Below are 20,463 nucleotides of genomic sequence, written 5' to 3'. Positions count from 1 at the left end.
TTATGTTTGAGAAACAGTGAGACAAAGCGTGAGTGGGGGAGGGGCAGAGACAGAAGGAGACACAGAATCCAAAGCAGGCTCCAGGCTCTGAGCAAATGGTCAGCACAGAGCCTGATGTGGGGCTCGAACCCATGAACTGAGAGATCATGACCTGAGCTGAAGTTGGACGCTCAACCAACTGAGCCACCCAGGCTCCCACAAAGCCAAAATTTCTTTTAAGTGTTCTTTAATTACTTTATCCATAATATTCCATAACATATTTGTTTTCATATAAAAATAATAATACAAAGTGCAGTGCTTATCTTATGTTACTCCACTACAGGATATACATATCCTGTTTTAAGAAGGCTGCTATTAAGGATCTTACTATATCCTTTTAGTTTCATTCGTTTATGCAAAACTAAGTGCATTTTATGTATCAGGCCTAGATCTGTTTGTTAAACGGTGAACAAAATAGGCAAAAATGTGTACTTTCATGGAAATTATATTGTAATTGGAGGAAACAAATTAATGACTGCATTGTATTATAGGTCAGTGGTAAATGCTCCTAAGGAAAATAAATATGGGGAGGTTATATAGAAGAGTGTGTGGGCATATGCCTGTTCTTTAGGGGCGACTCTGCTTTTGAATAGTTGTCAGGAAAGCCCTTACTGGGAAAGTAACATTTGAAGACCTGAAAGGAGTAAGGGAGTGAGACTATGTTTAGATAATTAATGTACCAATTCCTTCTTGAAAAAGCATTTCATTTTGAGTAATGTCTCACTTTAGTGCTTTTAGCTAGTTAGTATACTATTATAACTCATCTTGCACTACTTTGAATAATTTGTAGGTGATTCTAAATTTAGTGGTTTGATAAGTTCACAAACATTTCTATCTATTTGACTGTGGTTAGGGAAAGTTGCATTTTCAGTGTCTTTAATTCTGCCAAGTAGTCTGACATTCCAAATTCACTCTGGTTCTTACTTACCAAACTGTCTGGATGATAGGAAGTAGGATCTTTGTAGACTGAGAGAAGTAGAAATTGCATAGATAAGGAAGTTAATACCTACCTTTTTATTGATTAAATGAGCGTTGTGTGGTAAAGTTTTGATGAAGGGAACTACTTTGTTAAGTCTTTTGTTTCTTGAATCATAACATTATCAATAAAAAGCTCTTTAATGTGGATTTAATTATTTTAGGATTTATTGCCTTTGCAGTTGATACAGGGTTAAAATTTGCTTACACTAAGGATTTTTTCCATAGGTAATACAAATCCATAGCACAGATTTGTTTGCAGGATAATAGTCAAGATATTTAGGAAAAATATCTTTTAAAGTCCTTGAGAATCCCATTTATATGTAAGTGATATGCTGATTATATATCAGGTTTACTACTCAATAAAGCTAAAATCCCAAAGACTTCTACTTATTCAATACTTCTTCATTATCTTGGTTTGAGAGGATGTGACTAAAGAAATAGAAAATTTAATTTCATTGAAATCTAATAATTTTCATGGTAAGTTAGTCTGATATTCACTGTAATTCTTTGTCATGTTGCTATTATAGCAGATATTAATCATTCACAGGCATGATTTCTAGGGATTCTCAGGGTTGTTTACACATACCCTTCACTATTCTGATGTAATTTTAAGTTATTAAATTAATTAGCTGGAACAGTGGTTACCCTGCCCCACCCCTACCACAGACCTGTGATAACTAGTGCACAAACTTCATTTATCCTAAAAGTTGCTGACTTGAATCACAATGATCTGGCTCCCTACACTGCACAGCATTGGAACTGAATGTGAATCTTAGATTATAGAGAATTTTCTATACTTCAAAAATTGTGGCCAGGGAGCCTGTGGAGCAAATAGGAACAGTATGCACAACTTCGTTTTTTGGTTGTATAACTCTTTAAGAATTTCCAGCCTGAAAATAGAAACTCGAGTGCCTAATTATCTAGTTTGTTATCTGGAGAGCCCTTGTTAAAATATTGCCCACAGTCCCACTATTTCAGTATTTCTAGGGATGAGTGGCGGCTTGCACACAGCTGCTGGTAGCCCCTTCAGCTTGGATCCTCTGCCAGAAATAAGCCCAAGGGACTAGGTGGCCTGAATAAAGGCTTCGGGTCCTTTAAATGGCCAAGGAATAAGAAGGTAAGCTAGAGAGAATGGATTTATTTCCCCCTGTCATAATGGTTAGGGACAACACAGACAATATTTCTAGAACAGGCTCTTCATGGTTTTAGGTTTCTTTGGTATTTAGAGATAGGAGAAGGCAATTGAAGTAGTGCCTTGTGTGCTATTTATTTTGTTAGGCTATTAGCTTCTTGAGGTTAGGGATAATGCTTTCCTTTACCTGACAGTTCAAATGCTCTGAATGATGCCATTGTTCAATATGACGAAGCAAAGTATAAAATATAAAGATACATAGTAATTCATGGAACCAAAGTTGTACGGTTTCTGTATTTTAATATCTTGAAAATTGGATGGTGAGCTTTTTTAAAATAATTTTTAATAATTTAACATCTTTTTAAAAAATAATTTAGCATCTTAGAACATATGAACAGTGATCTATAAAAATCATCTTAAATTTTTATCAATTGAAGAACTGACATTAGTAAGTTTTGAAGAAGACAAAAATATCAGGTCAGAGGACCTGAAAACCACATATATGTTTAAGTTTTTGAATTGAATGGTGAACTAATCATGGACTGTCTATGTGCTAATAAAAACCTGGCATAAATCATGTGTGTCATTTGTATGAGAAGTCCCTTTTATTTGCAGCAATAAAATAATTAGAGACAATGTGCCTTCCAGAATGTGGGAAGCTGCAAAGCCAGAAGTAGTTGCACAAGTTGACACAGTTGGAATTCCTGCGCTCTGGTGGCTAAATATGTCTTAGCTGTTTAGAATCACAGCAGGCAGTTGCTGACTGTACAGATCATTGATGTGTATGCATGCTGGTAACTCAAACAGCATGGCATTTATGTGAATGAGTTTTCTTTTGAAATAAAAGATTTGAGATTCATCTTTATGCTTTCTGATGAACATAATCACATAAAATAAAACAATATTTTAAACATGATGTATATGTTCCTCAAACCACTTAGGCATTTTTATAATGACCATTCCATGTAAATAACATGTACACCAGCAGTTAAAATAGTTACCTAATGGAGATATGGTATAAGGATGAGGGATTTTTTTAAGTGAGAAAATAAGGAAAATTGTAAATGATCCTGTTTTAAAACAATTGTTTACTATTGAGTTATGCCTTGTATGGTAGAATTATAGGTGTAAGAGGAATGTTTATTTAAGCAGTATAGAAAGAAGTTTGGCCTGTACAAATTCCAGCCCTCATTCTATTGCTTGGGTAAGTCACTTAACTTTGGGCCTTAGTTTCCTCATCTGCTAAATAGAGATAATTAGTCTGTTTCCACAGTAGGGTTCTAGTGAGATAAGGGGGTATACATATGATTTGAAAAATCTCATCATGTGTATCGAAGGTGGTAAATGACTGTAGTAAATCAGTTTATTAAAAACAGAATACTTGGGGCGCCTGGGTGGCGCAGTCAGTTAAGCGTCCGACTTCAGCCAGGTCACGATCTCGCGGTCCGTGAGTTCGAGCCCCGCGTCGGGCTCTGGGCTGATGGCTCATGATGGCTCAGAGCCTGGAGCCTGTTTCCGATTCTGTGTCTCCCTCTCTCTGCCCCTCCCCCGTTCATGCTCTGTCTCTCTCTGTCCCAAAAATAAATAAACGTTGAAAAAAAAATTAAAAAAAAAACAAAAACAAAAAACAAAACAGAATACTTGGAATTTAGAATAAAACAGTAAAATAGTGTATCCTATAAAAATGGTCTCTTGTAATACCTTAAAGATGGGGTAAGTGGGGGATTGGCTTTAAAGGTGCACAATGGAGTCTAATATGTTAAAATGTAGTTTTCTTGACATAGTCTGAAAAAATCGCTTTAGAGTTTCAAAATGGGTTAAGATAGCAGAAAAGTGGTCTGTAAATATGTAGGATAACAAGTCTATTGAAAGCAACTTACAAAAACATTGTGGACATGGAAAATAATGATCTTTGTGCCTTTAATTTCTTGGCAGCCCAAGTTCCACCCTGTTTTACAGAGTCGTTCTTTTCTATTTCTTTTTGGAAGAACCAGCCATGATGCCAGCATACTTACACATCTCGTCTAAGACAGAGGCTTATGTATTTGCCTTTCAATTACTATTCATAATAAAATATTTCTAGTCTTTAAGAGGATGTTAGTCATATAACTATAGGAAAAATTTCTTTTGCCATAACTGTATTGTTCATTTATAGCCATGATATTACATATTATACACTTTTGTTTAACCAAAGAAGATCAATAAAAATACAGTAGTGAAAAACCCAAATATGCTGTCACAAACATAGCTAGCCATTTATGCTATGCACACATTTTAAACTTATTACTCAATTTCAGTTGTGAAAAGTTGTCAAAATTTTTAGAGGTTCATGTACATTAGTTTGTTTCTTCACTTGGTCAAACACAGTTCATTATTCAGTCCAGGAATGCTTTTCTTTTTTTTTTTTTTTTTAAATTTTTTTTTTCAACGTTTATTTATTTTTGGGACAGAGAGAGACAGAGCATGAACGGGGGAGGGTCAGAGAGAGAGAGAGGGAGACACAGAATCGGAAACAGGCTCCAGGCTCTGAGCCATCATGAGCCATCAGCCCAGAGCCTGACGCGGGGCTCGAACTCACGGACCGTGAGATCGTGACCTGGCTGAAGTCGGACGCTTAACCGACTGCGCCACCCAGGCGCCCCCAGGAATGCTTTTCTTAAGGAATGCTGGAATGTGCAGAAATTTATTAACCACTGAGACAATAATTTGAAGTTTTAATAATCTGTCGTTGGAGTCAATATAAGTGTTCTTATAACTTTCATTAATGTGTATGGTGCTAAACAGCTGATGGGAAAATGCACTTAAGTAAATTGTAAATTTACCTTTTGGAACAGAGACAATTTGACTAATGATGTTTGTTGTCACTTTAGTATTTTCTTGGTCAGCAGGTACTTGGGCTACATTGAATTTGCTGCTATCGTGTAATAGTGCATTATCTTAAATCCTGAGAGGTGAGCTTAATGTAGGTTTAGTACCCAAGACCCAACTATAACATGTCATTGGATTCCTCCTGAAAAATTAGCTTTCATAATTGTAACTACTATTATCAAGCTCTTACTGTGTGCTATGCTGAGCCCTTTGCATGTATGTCATTATGAAGTAGGGTATATTATCTTCATTTTGCAGGTAGGTAAATTGAAACTTGAAGAGCTTAAGTACCCTCTCAACAAAACAAAACTGAGAGTTCAGCTAGTAGGCTGCCTGTCATCGAAATCTTGCTCTTAATATTTTAATAGGACTTCTTTGTATTAGAAAATGATATAAGGAAATAAGAATCTGTGCTAGCTTTCTCTAATGATTTAAGTTTATGGAACTTTTAATTTTTTTTAACTGAATATTCTCCTCATCAAGCTTGATTAGACCACCAGAATCATTTTTAGAGTTGGATTTCTAAGACAAGGGTGAGATTTTAGGTTAGTACCTAAAATATCTGGACTGGTTTTGTCAGTTTCCACTGCTTTGCTTTTTGCCCAGCTTGCCAAAAGATCTTAAATGAAAGAATCTTGTAGCTGTTCTCTGTGGCTTCTCAGATTTCTTGTACTTGATTTGATGTTCAGATCATTAGGTATGTTGTTTTGCTGGGGCTCTGGTTTTTCTCTGTTCCTCCTAGCACCTTTTATAGCTAGAGGCAAGTCTGTGACTAAATCATTTCTTATCTGGAATTGATTTTTGCCAGTCCTGGAAAAGCCTTAGTTTACCTTTCCTAAATCCTTTGAATTCATGCATTGTGATGTGTTTGTTGTTAACTTCCTATTTTCAAGACTCTGTGCTGGTTGCAGTAAAAACTAGAGAGATTCTCTGCCCTCCACAGCCTTGCTGTTTGGTGAAGGTTATGGGACTTGGACACAAATATGTAATAATAATAGAATGTAAACTTGTACGGTATATCAGTAGACATCAAAAAGGCAGTATATGACAGTAATGTAATACTTCTCAAAATTTTCTACTAGAGGAGGGGAAAATATACCCTCAGTCTGAGGACATGGCCCGAACTGGCTGCCTCGATGGAAGTAACAAAATATAAGTTAATTCACATGACTCTTGGTTTACTCACAATATGTACTTTCAAAAATATGTGAAAGAGGATAAAACTAATGAGGTTCTATCTCCCCAGTTTTCTAGTAAAAGTTACAACACCAAGAACATAACACTAAAATTATCCATGGCTTTGTGAACTCTTGACATACTATTGTGTATGATAAGCCATGTCAGTATTTGATATCTGTAAACCAGCAGATGTGTTGCTATGACTGGATTATTTAGAGTGGCTTTTAGATTAATCTGGAGAGGTGGGTCTTAAAGTTGCTTCAAAAAGACTGAAGGGAGCTACATGCTTCATCTTCAAGTATAGCCAGATGTTCTTTGAGGTATGATGAAGCTTCACAGCAGAGCTGTGAGTACCTCTGTATTTGAAGACATTTGAAGGTCATTAACAGAAAGCAAAGGAATATTTCCAACATGGGGAATGACTTCATGGATGTTGAGAGAACTAAAGTTTAGAGTGGTTTGTTTGGCCAAGGCATATTTGAGGATGTAAAGAAGTTTGAGAAAAAAGATGTCCTGAAAAACCTAACAGAAAGATGATATGCTTGAATTGCATAGTAGGTAACAACTCATGTGGTGCTTTAAGAAGGTAATTTAACTAGTCCAATTTTATCACAAATGTGTTTGGTATATAATATCAAGAAGGTGCTGATTGAAAAAGTAAGCTTTAAGAATTAGCAATAGGCTGCTGTGTGACATGAAAGGTAAGGTAACACTAAATACTCTTCCTGAGTCATTATCTTCAATAGATAGGATACTTCAGGTAGTCAAAAGAAAAGTGGGCTGGAGGTGAGGGTAGAACACTAAAACACTTCACTGTTGCTATATCTGTAAGAGTGTAAGTTGTAGGTGCTTGGCAAGTAGTAGGAAATGAGTGATTGGACTAGGGAGAGGTATGGGTGGGATAGTAGACCAGGAAAATGTGCCAGGACATCCTGTGTTGCTGGGAAGCTTAGGAAACCTGCAAAGTTCTCCATGTCAGTGTTTTTTACCTAAATCAAAAAAAGGCGGGGGATATTTTATTCAATTTTGCTTGGAAGTGCAGCATTCAGAGTTAAACCCCCACTTTGGAGTTTCCTGCATATAAATATACAGTAGTTAAAAAAATTTTTTTAACATATTCATTTTTGAGACAGAGACTGAGCATGAGTGGGGGAGGGGCAGAGAGAGAGGGAGATACAGAATCTGAAGCAGGCTCCAGGCTCTGAGCTGTTCAGGGGCTTGAACCCACAAACCATGCGATCATGAACTGAGCCGAAGTCGGCTGCTTAAAGCAACTGAGCCACCCAGGTGCCCCAATGTACAGTACTTTTTGAAAGAAAACAAGTTTTGGGGTAAAACAAGGTGGCTGAGGACTAATCATACTAAAGGAAAGTGTGAGTGTGAGGAAGAGAAAAGTCAAAGGCAGCAAAGGAATGCTTATTGAGGAAGGGAGAGAATCCTGAGAAACTACAGTGTGCCATTGTTTCCTTACCCTTCCTTTTTCAAGTTTTTCCCCCAGGGTAGAAAGTTGGGTGGTTTACTTCATACTTTGAACTTTCTATTTTTAACTTTACTTCTAGTAGCAGTGAAGCCTTTGTGGGTTTTCATTTTTAATTTTCATGGAATTTGTAGCTTTATTGAAACTGCGGATAAAATCTGCCCAACTGTTGGTTCCTGTTTGTTTTTAGGTTGGAATCTTATGGAGCTACTTGCCAGACACATATCACTTATGGGATTACAAACTGGTCTTAGAGGTCAGCACCACTATTTTTTTTTCACTGAAGCTGTCCTGAAGATAGTAATTTAATTCACAGACTAAATGTGTTATGCTTACAATGAAAATATTTCATATTCTGCATTTGCCATCTTAGTAAATAGTGGTTTAATAGTTAACATTTGTTGAGAACCGGTATTTCAAGTTTGTTCTGTTCTGTACCAGACACTGTGCTAAGCTAGTTTTGTGTAATATTCATGACAGTCTCGCAAGGGTTTACTATCTTTTTTTTGTACATATAGAACCTGAGATTCAGGGAAGCTAAGTGCTTGCTCTAAGACACATTGCATGCAGTACGTGGAGGTCCCAGGATTGGTGACCATATCTTTTCCACTCATGTGCACACTTAATTCATGACATGAAAGAATGATTGATTCTAATGAAGGACTTCTTCCCAGATCTGAGCAACATTCATCACATAAGACTTTATCACTGAAAACAGATGCTTTGACTTACACTGCCTACCACAAAGGTACATTTATCCAAAACAGGATCCAGAAATAAGACCCTGAACACACATATAGCATAAAAATGAATGAAGATATCTAAAGCTAGGCCAACTTTACAGTGCCAAAGCAATGTTGTTCCATTCGCAAATACAGCAAGTTAATTTAGTGGCCGAGAGTAGTCTGTTCTTTTTGCATTTCCAGAGGGATGAAGAACAGCATCAGTGCCCCATTGCCCTCTGTGATTTTTGTCTTCGGTGACCTCCTGTGAACATGGCTATTGCTACATGCAACAGCGTTTCTCAAGGCCTGCAAGGAAAGAAAATTGCTTGATCCCATTACTGTAAGTCACTCATTTTCACTTTAGCTCAAGATATATATATTGAGTGACTAGTAGTACTAAGCTTTGTCCTGGACTTTCTTTATGGAGACTTTTCTTTAACTGTTAATATTGGACAACCAGTATTTTCTACCCATTTATGTAAATAGGGAAATAACAAAGTGGGCATTTAAAACTTTGTTTAGATAAGAGCCATAGAAATGATTTTTATTGACAAGTTCTCATTGCATTTTTATAATACTTGACCACACCTAGTGTTCTTTTCCTTTGACTTTTCTCCATCTATCAGTCTGACATTTGTGGCTCTCAGAGAGAACACTAAAAACATAACTGCAGGTGTTAAAAACCCAGGCTTAGTGGATAATTTCTTGAATATTCTGCTGTGTAGTGTTCAGTATACTTTTTAGTTAGTTAAGGCTTCCATTTATACTCATGTATGTTCCCAATGCCATAAGCTTTTCAGTAAAGTAAGATCTGTAGTGGATTTTTATATTAACACATTAGTGTATACTTCTGTATTTCTGGTCCCTCTGGTCTCTTTTGAGTCTGCTTTCTATTGGGCACTAAGGGCAAAATGAGATGAAGAATATATATCTACCTTCAAAAAGCTTAACACCTAGAATATTATTCAGTTATCTTGTGGCATTAGAAAGTGTAAGAATGCTGTGTGTGTCCTTTGGCTTCTAGCATGGTGTTTCATAATGACTATCTAACGTATGTTTGCTGCTACCTTATACCATGCTAATGAGCATAGCTAGCTCTAATGTATAGTTCCATACTTGGAGTCTTACTATTTTAGAGTTTATAGAGCAGATAAAGGCTTAGTTAGATGTTGTTAAAGGACACACTCTCCCTGGTTTTAGTGCCTGTTAGTCATTGGGAATTAGCTGTGGTATGTAGCAGAGAGAATGTCATATTTGGGGAGTAGAACACCTGTCCAGATTGGAGTCCAGCTCTCCTTAGACATTGGGCTAATTAAGTTAGTACTTAAATTTCAGAGTGTCAGCCCTCATAGTTTTGTGTGAGAATTAGGAAAAAATATGTAAGAGTTTTGAAATAATAAAACATCTTATCAATACTCTTGCTATCATTATTGTGAATGTATATCAAAGCTTCTTGTAAATAGAAAAACATTTTATTACTTATTATTTTTGGAAAGTTGACAATCCACATTTTACCAGTGGTTGAAAAGCCACATCAGGTGTTTGCAAGAATAAGGAGAAGGGAAGGTGAAAGGCATCCGGAAAGTTGAAAGAATTTATCTACCTTACAGAGATTCATGCTTTCAAAAAGTGAGCTCAAGTGTATAAGAAATGGTGCTGAATACTTGGATAGTATTTGCAGATGATAAAACTTCCTACCTTTATTACACTATTTAAAACAGGGTGAATAGGGTAAAAGGTAAAATAGAGGATGCATAGCAAGCGAGTCACAGCATGGAGTGGAAAATATAAGAGGAGATTATGCTAAATAGAAGGGATCAGGAAGGGATATTTGGAGGAAATGGGAGCTTGAGCGAATTCTTGAAAGAGACCATGGAGAAGAGTATATCTCTAGAAAGTGGAATAACAATATAAACATAGTTATAAGAGACTGGATGTTTGTTTCTAGTGTTAACCAGTACCCCAGCTTGGAGTGAATCTGGATAGGTGTGGCTGGATATGTAGGTAGAAGATGCCTTTTGGAAGATCCTGTACATTTTGTAAACTTGGCCATGCCTAGTGTGTTGTCAAATCTTTTAAGTCTCTGTTTTCATTGGTTCTTGTGAGAAGCCTTCCCCTATGCACTCAAGCAGAACTGACTGTGCCTTTTTCTTCTTTTTTTTTGTAAATGTTTATTTATTTATTTTGAGACAGAGATACAGAGTAAGCAGAGGAAGGTTAGAGATAGGGACGGAATCCTAAGCAGGCTTTGCGCTGTCAGCATGGAGCCTGATGTGGGGCTCAAACTCACGAACTGTGAGATCATGACCAAGCTGAAAACGAGTCAGACGCTTAACTGGGCCACCCAGGCACCCCTGATTTTGCCTTCTTATTTGCTTCCTTTATGTGCAGAGCAGTGTGGCAGTATGGTTAAATGGGGATTCCGGAGCCAGGCTTCCTGGGTTGAAAATCTGGCTCTGTTATTTACTAGCTTGTATGAACTTGGGGAAGTCACTTAACTTGTCTGTGCCTCAGTTTTTTTATCTGTAAAGTTGGAGTGATAATATCTGCTTTTTGTGGCTGTTTTGAGAATTAATGGTTTAATTTACATTAAGTACTTGGAAAAGTATCCAGCATGTAGTAAGTACCATCTGTAGTGATGGTGTTATTTATTTATTTTTTAAGTTTTATTTATTTATTTATTTGTTTATTTATTTATTTATTTAGAGGGAGAGAGAGAGAGGGAGGGAGAGAGAGAATCCCAGGTAGGCTCTGTGCTGTCAGCTCAGAGCTGTGGGCTCCATCTCATGAATTCTGAGATCATGACTTGAGCTGAAATCAAAAGTTGGATGCTTAACTGACTGAGCCACCCAGGTGCCCCTGTAGTGATGGTGTTATTAACCTCTGTAAGACACTTTATCAGTTGACCTATGATAGGATTTATTTACATGCCCCATGTTCCTATTGGACTGTGCCCTTTTGGAGGAAAGGTTATATCTTATGTTTACCTTTGTATTCCTGTTGCTTTGTACTGTCTGCCTTCTGCATGGTAGTGTGAGTATAATTCTACAACACACATGTCTGCAACACATTGCCCCTCTGAATCTTAAATTCAATCTCAGATCAACTGGGTTTCAGGAAGAACTGCCTTGTACCAGTAGACTTGCTGGTTGTACTTGCTCTGACATAAATATAGCTCACCTCCATAGATAACATTGTAAAAATAATTTCATTAACACTTCTAAAGTGAAAGGCGGCTCCTAATGTATAAGAAGAGTTATAATTATTTACTAAGTGTGTTTTATTTCTCTAATGAAATGAAGTTTAATGTTTCATTTGCATCATCTAATCATGGGTGCTACAGGTTAACTCTTTGATATAAAAACATTCCTGACTAATTAAAGCCTAGTGTAATTTCTTCCAACTTAATGTGAATACATGTGAAGACATCCGTGCTTAACTTGCAGGTTAGACAAACGGAAAAGATATGGTACGGGTGCTACTTAATGACATCTTTACTATGTACAGTCTTGCTTGCTAGTAAATGTTATTCCTCTACATTCACCTTAGAATGTGGCCAGGCAGCTCTGACTGGGATTTTTTTCTTGTTTGTTCTCAAGTTCTAATAGAAATAGGGAGAAAGAGACACTTTTGCCTAAACTAGAATTCTCTGTCATGTTTTATACACTTGATCTTTCTTTTTGTATTTAAGAGAAAATGTAGGTTCTTATCATTATACATTTTGATACTTTAAAATTCAACAATAGAATTTTAAAAATTAGGTTTTAATCAGATGTGAATCAATTTTATTTAGAAGGTTTTAGAACCGGTACTTCTGTTGTATGCATCTGGGCATTGTTTAGGAATTTTGGACATTTAGGGAATAATATGTTTCATGCAGTTTCAAGTCAGTTGAAGGTGTTGTGCTTTCTAGTTCAGAGTGACATGGAGCCAAGATTAAAAGCTGTGAGCTGGATTCCTCATTTTGCAGACTGACCAATGTTACTGGCAGAAAATATCTGGCAAGTTCTTTATCTTGGTAGTATTTTTGACCTGATTATTACTATGGTTTTTAGAAAAGGAGAACAAATAAAAGGAAAATCAAGAACCCAGACACTTGAAGTTGAAAATAAGTTATATTTTGAACTTCCCTTTATTTTTGGAATTGTTATCTGAATTAACTTGAGAACAAAGTTTTTGAAATATAATTCTGTCTCATTATGCTCCCAAAAGGACTATGCAGAGATCATTTGTGCAGTTTTCATTCTAGTGTTGAAATAGACATGTATCTCTTACTCAGAAATACTGAATAATCAGGTTGTCTCCGTCATAGCCCAATTGCAGTGCAGTAAGAGAGAATTTGAAACTGCTGTCAACAGGTGGGTTTTTTTGTGCACTTTCCAAGGTTATCTAAGGTCTAATAGCTGCTACCTTCATTCCTGAAACATTTTTTTTTTCTTTTCTAAGATGTTTACATGGAAATAGCCAACACTTTTATTTTTTACAAGTTAACATATCTGTATTTTAATGTTTTTAAGTACAGAATTATGGGGAATTCAGAAAGTATAGAGCCTCATCTTTATTGAGGAAATGACATTACTCCACCCAAATGGAAGGCTTAAATAAAAATTAGCCAACATTTTTTAAATGCTTAACAATGTGCCAGACACTGTTTTAAGTTCTTCATCTATATTTAACTCATTTACTCCTCACAGCAACCCTGAGAGACACATTCTGTTCTACTTAACAGATGAGGATACTGAGGTACAGAGAAGTAAAGGAACTTGCCCACAGTCATGTCACTGATAGGTAGAGGCAGGAAATTAGCCCAGGTAATCTGGTGCTAGAACTCACACTCTCAATCACTTGGCTATGTTGACAAGAGTAGCCGGTAAAGTGGGCTCCTGTGTTCTTGTCTGGGGACAGGCATTATTCTAGTGCACCCACTGTGATGTCTGTGAAAGGAGAAAGCAGCTTATCTTTCTTAGTGAAGGAGCAAGCAAAGAGTAGTTCAGGAATAAATGGTCGGTTGTGGGATGTTGTGTCAGAGTTCCTTTCGACAAAGCTTCCAGATAGCTCACTGAATTTGAGGGGAAACTGAGAGGAATTAGTGGTGAGGAGGGTAGAGAAGGAACGATCTCCCTTACAGAGTTCTCGTAAGCACACTGATTTCACCTGTATGTACCATCCCTCATCTCAACTCTACTGTAGGAATTGCTTCTGTGACTTCAAATCCATTTTACCATAAGCTCTTTATATTGTACATAGAAAAATACAGGGACATTAAATGGGATGCTTTCCCTGTCTCAGGGAGAGTACGCACATATAGCTTGGCTTAAAATATCCCAGGAGTCTACTTTCTTTCTTTGTCTTCTCATAGCATTTGATGTAGGGTGTTATGATTTCTCTACCCACTGTATCAGAGCTGTGCACCGTCAGATAAATGCGTACTTCTGCACAGTGCACTTCTGTCTAGAAGGCCAGGCAACTTCCCCACTTTTATGAGCTGGACTTGAATGATAATAACTGATACCGCTTATTGAGTTGCCTAGTATGTACCAGGCACATACTTCATTTAGTCTTTAGAACAATCCTGTGAGATCAGTATTACTGCTCTATTGTAAAGATAAGAAAAAATGGAAGGATGGATGATTGTCCAAGGCCTCAAAGGTAATTGGTGAAGTCTAGTTCTAATAAAGTGTTTGTGTTTTCATTGACTGTTAATTCATTAAGAAGGCTCTCTTCATCTTTCTTCTTGAAAGTCCAGTCCAGAGACATTCTTAAGCTGATCGAACTTTCTCTCTCTCTTTTTTTTTTAAATTTAAACATTTATTTATTATTGAGAGGCAGAGAGACACAGAGCGTGAGCAGGGGAAGGGTGGAGAGAGGGGAGACACAGAATCTGAAGTAGGCTCCAGGCTTTGAGCTGTCAGCACAGAGCCCAACATGGGGCTTGAACTCACAAACTGTGAGATCATGACCTGACCCGAAGTCAGTCGCCTAACCTACTGAGCCATCCAGGTGCCCCTAAAACTTTCTCTCTTAAATTGAAAGTACCTCTCAAGCAGAATGTGTAGCTGGCCCAAAGTTTTAGTCCTCTTGTGAAAAGAGGTGTTATCTATGAGTACCATCATCTTTCCAGAGAATAATTTGTTTTTTCAAAAAATCTGTCTCGTGTGTGTATTTTGATTTTTTTTTTTTTAGAGCCTCTCTGAAGCTTGAGGCCTGTCATCTTCAAAATTGTATTTGTTCAGGGTGTTGGTGAGTTCTTTGGGTAATAGTGACACAGAAAAGTGACCTTAATGTTTGAAGATCTGTTCATTCATGAGTACTTACATTGATAGCTGCTTACGGTTTCATGAATGGTGGGTTACCACAGTAAGTCCTGACGTCATGTCTAGGCACAAGATCACAAGTGTTCTCTTAAAGAAAAAATTATGCTGACACTGGTTAAAATGTTAAGGAGGACTGTATTCAAGACTGCTAAAGGTGTCAAGCTTACCACACACAATAAGGGAGAGAGAGCATACTCAACTCTGAATGCAACAAGAACAAGTGGGGATTTATAGCCAAGGAGCAGGCTTGAGGCCAGGATAGAGCAGGTGTTGATGGATGGAACACCATTCCATTTACTAGGAGAAGACATCAAAGATAAGGAGGATTCTTGGTGAAGGCAGGTGAAGGACTAAATGTAGGGGATGAAGATTTTGGTCAGGTATCCAGAGTTGGGGAGTTTTCTCTAAACTGACTTGGCAAGATTCTTGCTAAAACTGGGCTCTGTAGGCCGAGTGAGGACTGAGAGCCAAGGCAGAAAACTAGACAAGATGAGGGCTCAGAGGAGCCTGACTAAACACTAGTTAAGGAGAGAGTCTTCATTGGGTCCTGTTGCTTAAATTAAAATTAAGAGTTCACGTATTGGACTTGAACCCATGGGAAATACCACTAAGTGAAGTGTATAGTGAATTCCAGAAAAGTATGTTTTCCTACTGGCACAGACTTCTGTGGAAAGGTTAGTATGGATAATCAGAGTGGCTCTGAGAGGTGGAACCTTTAAAGCCTCCGTGATGCTGCACTCTCAGAGTGATTTATAATTTTACTTAAAAAACTTATACAGTGTTTATTAAATGCCAGGCTCAGTTCAGAATCCTTTGCAAACGTTAATTTGCTCAGTCCTTGAAAGAACTCTATGGTGGTTATGCCATTATTATTCACTCTTTACAGATGAGGAAACAGAGGCTCAGAGGAGTTAAATAATTTGCCCAAGGTCACATAGCAAATACTTGGTGGGACTTGGATTTCCACCCAGGCAGCCTGGCTCCAGAGTCTGCATTCTTAATCACTCTGTTAGGCTGTATCCCAGGGATTTACTTCTCATTATTCTGGGCTTTACTTTATTCTCTCCAAGAATAAAGAATTCTTCTGGATTTAGTCACACTCTGGACTTTACTCAGGCTGAAGCCTGGATTGAAGAATATATTTAGCTTGAGGTCCCCTATAAATTACAAGGTTATTTGTAAATATCCTTTCAGGTGGCCTTTCACTTTAGGAGACCTAATTCAGTAGTTTATTGGTTAAAAACATATTCCCTACCTGCTCTATAGTCTATATATTGGTGACCCTTTCTAATCAAAGGTTGGCTGCTTTCCCCTCCCTTTCACCCCACCCCACCAGCAACCTTAGTAGCATTCTTTTTTTTTTTTTTTTTTTTTTTTTTTTTTTTTTTTTTATCAATGCTCCATTTACAGGGAGTGAATGGTAGTTCTTTCATAAAGGCTTTGGGAATTGGCTTCCATATAATACACAACTAGCACCAAAAACTTTCTTACATGGGCAAATCCCCAGTGAGCAGAGCAGATCCAGTTCCTAAAATCATTCTTTAGTAGTCTCCTTAAATTCTGCTTAAATTTGTCAAGCTAGTATTTGAAAGGTTCTGGTAAATATAGTATTAAAATCAGAGTTATATAATAATACACATGGAAACTCTAGAGTATCTCATGGTATCTTCAACTTATGATTTTTTAAAACTTTTTAATTGCAGATCTGTCTATGGCAGTACAGAAATTTTCCCAGTCACTGCAAGATTTCCAATTTGAATGTATTGGTGATGCTGAAACAGATGATGAAATTAGTATTGGTGAGTACTACTGTTCTTTAATATTCTATGTAATTTAAAAGTCCTGCTTCAGATAGTGATTTCATTGAAATCAAACAGATTCACATACCCAAATACTAAACATGTAAAATATTCTGACTTTAATAAAAGTATTAGGGCAATTTTTGGTTATTGTAGAGGAGAGTATTATATATTGTCTAAAAATTGAACTCTTGTTTGTTTCCATAAGGAAATTATTTATTCATCATTCTATAATTTAGCTCAGCCCTTTGATAAGAGGTAGATAACTGTTTGTCTCTGCCTCAAAGTGAATCATTCACTCAAATACATATTGGACATCCACTATTAAATATACAAGGTACTGGTTTTAAGAATTATTTTACTTTTTAAAAAATGTAAGACCGGTTTCTCTTTTTTAAAAAATGTATTGTTCTTTTTAAATTTTATTTTAGAGAGAGAGAGAGTACGTGAGTGAGGGAGAGGAGCAGAGGGAGAGAGAAAGAGAATCTTAAGCAGGCTCCATGCTCAGTGCAATGAGCGTGGAGATCAATGTGGGACCCTGGGATCATGACCTGAGCTGAAATCAAGAGTCAGATGCTGAACCGACTGAGGCACCCAGGTGCCCCTTGATTTCTCCTTTTTTTTAACTTTTATTTTTAAAAAATTTCTTTAATGTTTGTTTATTTTTGAGAGAGAGAAAGAGAGAGACAGAGAGAGAGAGCACATGTGCGCACATGAATGGGGGAGGGGCAGAAAGAGAGAGAGAGAGAGAGAGAGAGAGAGAGAGAGAGAGACAGAATCTGAAGCAGGCTCCAGGCTCTGAGCTGTCAGCACAGAGCCTGATGCGGGGCTCGAACTCAAGAACTGTGAGATCATGACCAGAGCTGAAGTCAGACGCTTAACCAACTGAGCTACCCAGGCACCCACCCCTTGATTTTTCTTTTTTCTTTTTATTTTTTTAAATGTTTATTTATTTCGGAGGCAAAGAGAGACAGATCATGAGTGGGGGAGGGGCATAGAGAGAGAGACACACAGAATCCAAAGCAGGCTCCAGGCTCTGAGCTGTCAGCACAGAGCCCGACTCAGGGCTCTAAGTCACAAACCACGAGATCATGACCTGAGCTGAAGTTGGTCGCTCAACCAGCTGAGCCACCCAGGTGCCCCAGCTTGATTTTTCTTTTAACATGAGTATTTGTTTATAAGGAAAGAAATCAGTTATGATGTACTAAACCAGTATTACTATAGGATAGAGAACATTACTGAAGATCAGGAAACTTGAGCCCTAATCCAACTTTGCCTTAATAATTAAGCAGTCTGACCCCTAGACATGCCCATTCCTGATTCAGATGTTTTATCTCCCATAAAGTGAAGAGGTTGGGTTATGTGATCTCTGAAGTTTTAATCTGTCTCTGATTTTACTGTTTGAAGATCAGATTCATGTAGCATTCCTTTTCCTTACATTTTAACAATCACTACTTACTTAACAGTTTGTAGATAGTGGGTCCATTTGAGGCTGAATTAGAGACATGCCACATAATCAAAAGTCTGTATAGAATATGTACATTTAGGAGATAATACTAAATGTACTCACCTTCCAGGTATAAAAAACAGAATATTACAGGTGTTTTGAACAGTGACTCTCAAAGTTTAATGTGTATATGAAACAGCTAGAGATCTTATGAAATGCAGATTCTGATGCAGAAGATCTCAGGTGGAGTGTGTGATTCTGCATTTCTAACGGACTTAAAGGTGATATTGACATTGCTGGTCCATGGACCATACTTTGAGTAGCAAGGATTCATAATCCCTGACATGCCCCTCCACAATCACCTTCCTCTGCTTCCTCTACCATTTCTTTTTCTTCATTGTTTTGTCAGTTATATATGTATTCATAAACAGTATATTTTTATTTCTGAAAACCTAAGTAGCAAGTCCAAACCTAGCTGTGAGAGGAAAAGGCAATTTTATCCCCACCAAAAAGAGGCTCTCAGGAGAAGATAAGCTGAATGAGTTGGATTCACTGTGTGGCTTTAGCTTGCCTACATTCACAAAAGTTCCTTCTGGAGAAATCACTGGCAGAATGCAGAGTTCTTCAACAAGATCTTGCTGCATATGGGATTTGCATTATGCATACAACAGGGTGGTCAAGGTGGCAGGCTTTCAGAGGGGCTGTGCCAGGTGGTCACTTTTTTGGGTTTTTCCTTTAGAAGTGTTAGCTACTCTGAGTGGGTATAGAGGTAGCTGGTCTCTTGAAGTCATCAATGACTCCTCCTCCCTCAATGCTGTGATGGAAAGTAGCTGAGCCGTGTCGGAAGAAGGTTGAGGACTGCCACATGGGCCTCAACAGCATGACTTCTTTCTCTTTACAGAATGAATGAGAAAGGGCACCATCAGTGATCATGCGCCACTGGCACTTGGAACAATGGTTGTCATTTTTGTGTAATACTTCTTGACATTTGTTTCATAAATGTCTAGCCCCCAGCATAGGCTTTGTAACACACACCTGGCCAAAAAGCCTAGATTATATTACTAAAATACTACTATGTTAGCACTATTATTTAGAAAAAGTAAAACCCACATATTTATATAATAGCATTTATTTTCACTTAGTAATGTAATTGTAGTTCAAAGAAGGCAGAGGCCAGATCTGTCTTTTCTTTTTTTAAAACTACTTTAGCTTTGGCCCCTGACCTAGGGCCTGACTCATGTTAGACCCTTAAATTGTTGAATAAATGACATAATTTTCCCTATAAACTTTAATTTTTTACTTATATATAATATATATAATACATATTATATATGTATATATATGCATATTATATATGTATATATATACATATTATATATGTATACATATGCATATTATATATGTATATATATACATATTATATATGTATACATGTATATACATATATATATTATATATATATAAATTTGTTTTCTTTTAAAGAAGATTATGGTAAATACTTCTGGGTTTTCATAGATATTATGATTCTTAATGATTTCATGACTTCAAATTATTCCATCAGGTTCATATACATAAACTTATGAAATAAACTCTAGAACATTTAAGGTTCTTGTAGTTGGTCTTGCTAAAGAGTACAGTAAACATTTCTGCATATTTCTCTTAATTTCCATTAAACTTCTTACTTACAATACCTTCTTGAAGTCACATGTAACTGCAGTGGTAGGGTTTTTAAATACATGCCCTGCCGCATTTCAGGCATGTTAGGTGATTTTCCCAGATTGTGGTGAATTTGATATTCAACATTGGTCTGCTTGTCTCTTTCCACTTTGGCTAAATGGATGTTGTTGTGGCTCTTGCAGATTAGATTTGAAAAGTGTGAATTGATCAGTAGGTTAACATTTATGGTGGGCAGTGAATGGTGGATGAAATTCTAGTATTTTGGGGGCTTTAAGGAGTTAGATAAAAGATTGGAGGACAGAAGATGAATGCTATGTAGGGGTAGATATAATATTGCTTGTTGCTTTCAATGAGGAGACTTATGTAGCTCCTGTTATTGGGAATCTGAGTTAAACATTAAAACTTTATTAGGAAAACCTAACTTAGAGCAAAAAGTATTGTAAAAAAATTGTAAGAAACAAAGTAAAAATACAGGTATGTTCGCATATCCTCACCACCCAACACTTTTTATCTGAGCCCTCAAATACATTCTAAACATTTTGAAATAACTGTGTAAGAAAGAGGAAAAGACTTGAATAACTGTTCCTAACCTGAAGGAATGATGAGGATATTGCAAGTTGTTCCAAGGATAGTGACCTAGGAATGTATCCCTGACACTGTTGGGTAAGGCTGGAGTGGATGCAGTGCAAAGAACTATCCTTACCCACCTTTATCAGTTTTATTTATTTTTATTTTTCTCATCAGGTTTAATTCTGCATGGGAAGGTACATAGTTTCAGCTTTGTTTAAAATAGCGTGTTGAAGCCCCAGTTTCAGCCTCTTATTCCTC

General features: G+C 37.0%; 1 protein-coding gene across 2 annotated transcripts in view; it reads left to right on the top strand.

Moving 5' to 3' along the window:
- The window catches only part of ARHGAP42 (Rho GTPase activating protein 42), a 320,243-nt gene that overhangs the window by 59,472 nt on the left and 240,308 nt on the right, over positions 1 to 20,463 (top strand). For both annotated transcript variants that reach the window (XM_045483540.1, XM_045483541.1), the window contains exon 2: positions 16,416 to 16,511. In XM_045483540.1, the coding sequence (XP_045339496.1) occupies positions 16,416 to 16,511 (96 nt within the window). The remainder of the gene's footprint in view (positions 1 to 16,415; positions 16,512 to 20,463) is intronic.

The sequence above is a fragment of the Leopardus geoffroyi genome, chromosome D1 (genome assembly GCF_018350155.1).
Source record: "Leopardus geoffroyi isolate Oge1 chromosome D1, O.geoffroyi_Oge1_pat1.0, whole genome shotgun sequence".
NCBI lineage: Eukaryota > Metazoa > Chordata > Mammalia > Carnivora > Felidae > Leopardus > Leopardus geoffroyi.
The sequence above is the reverse complement of the archived record's forward strand: the minus strand, read 5'-3'. Positions and strand labels throughout refer to the sequence as shown.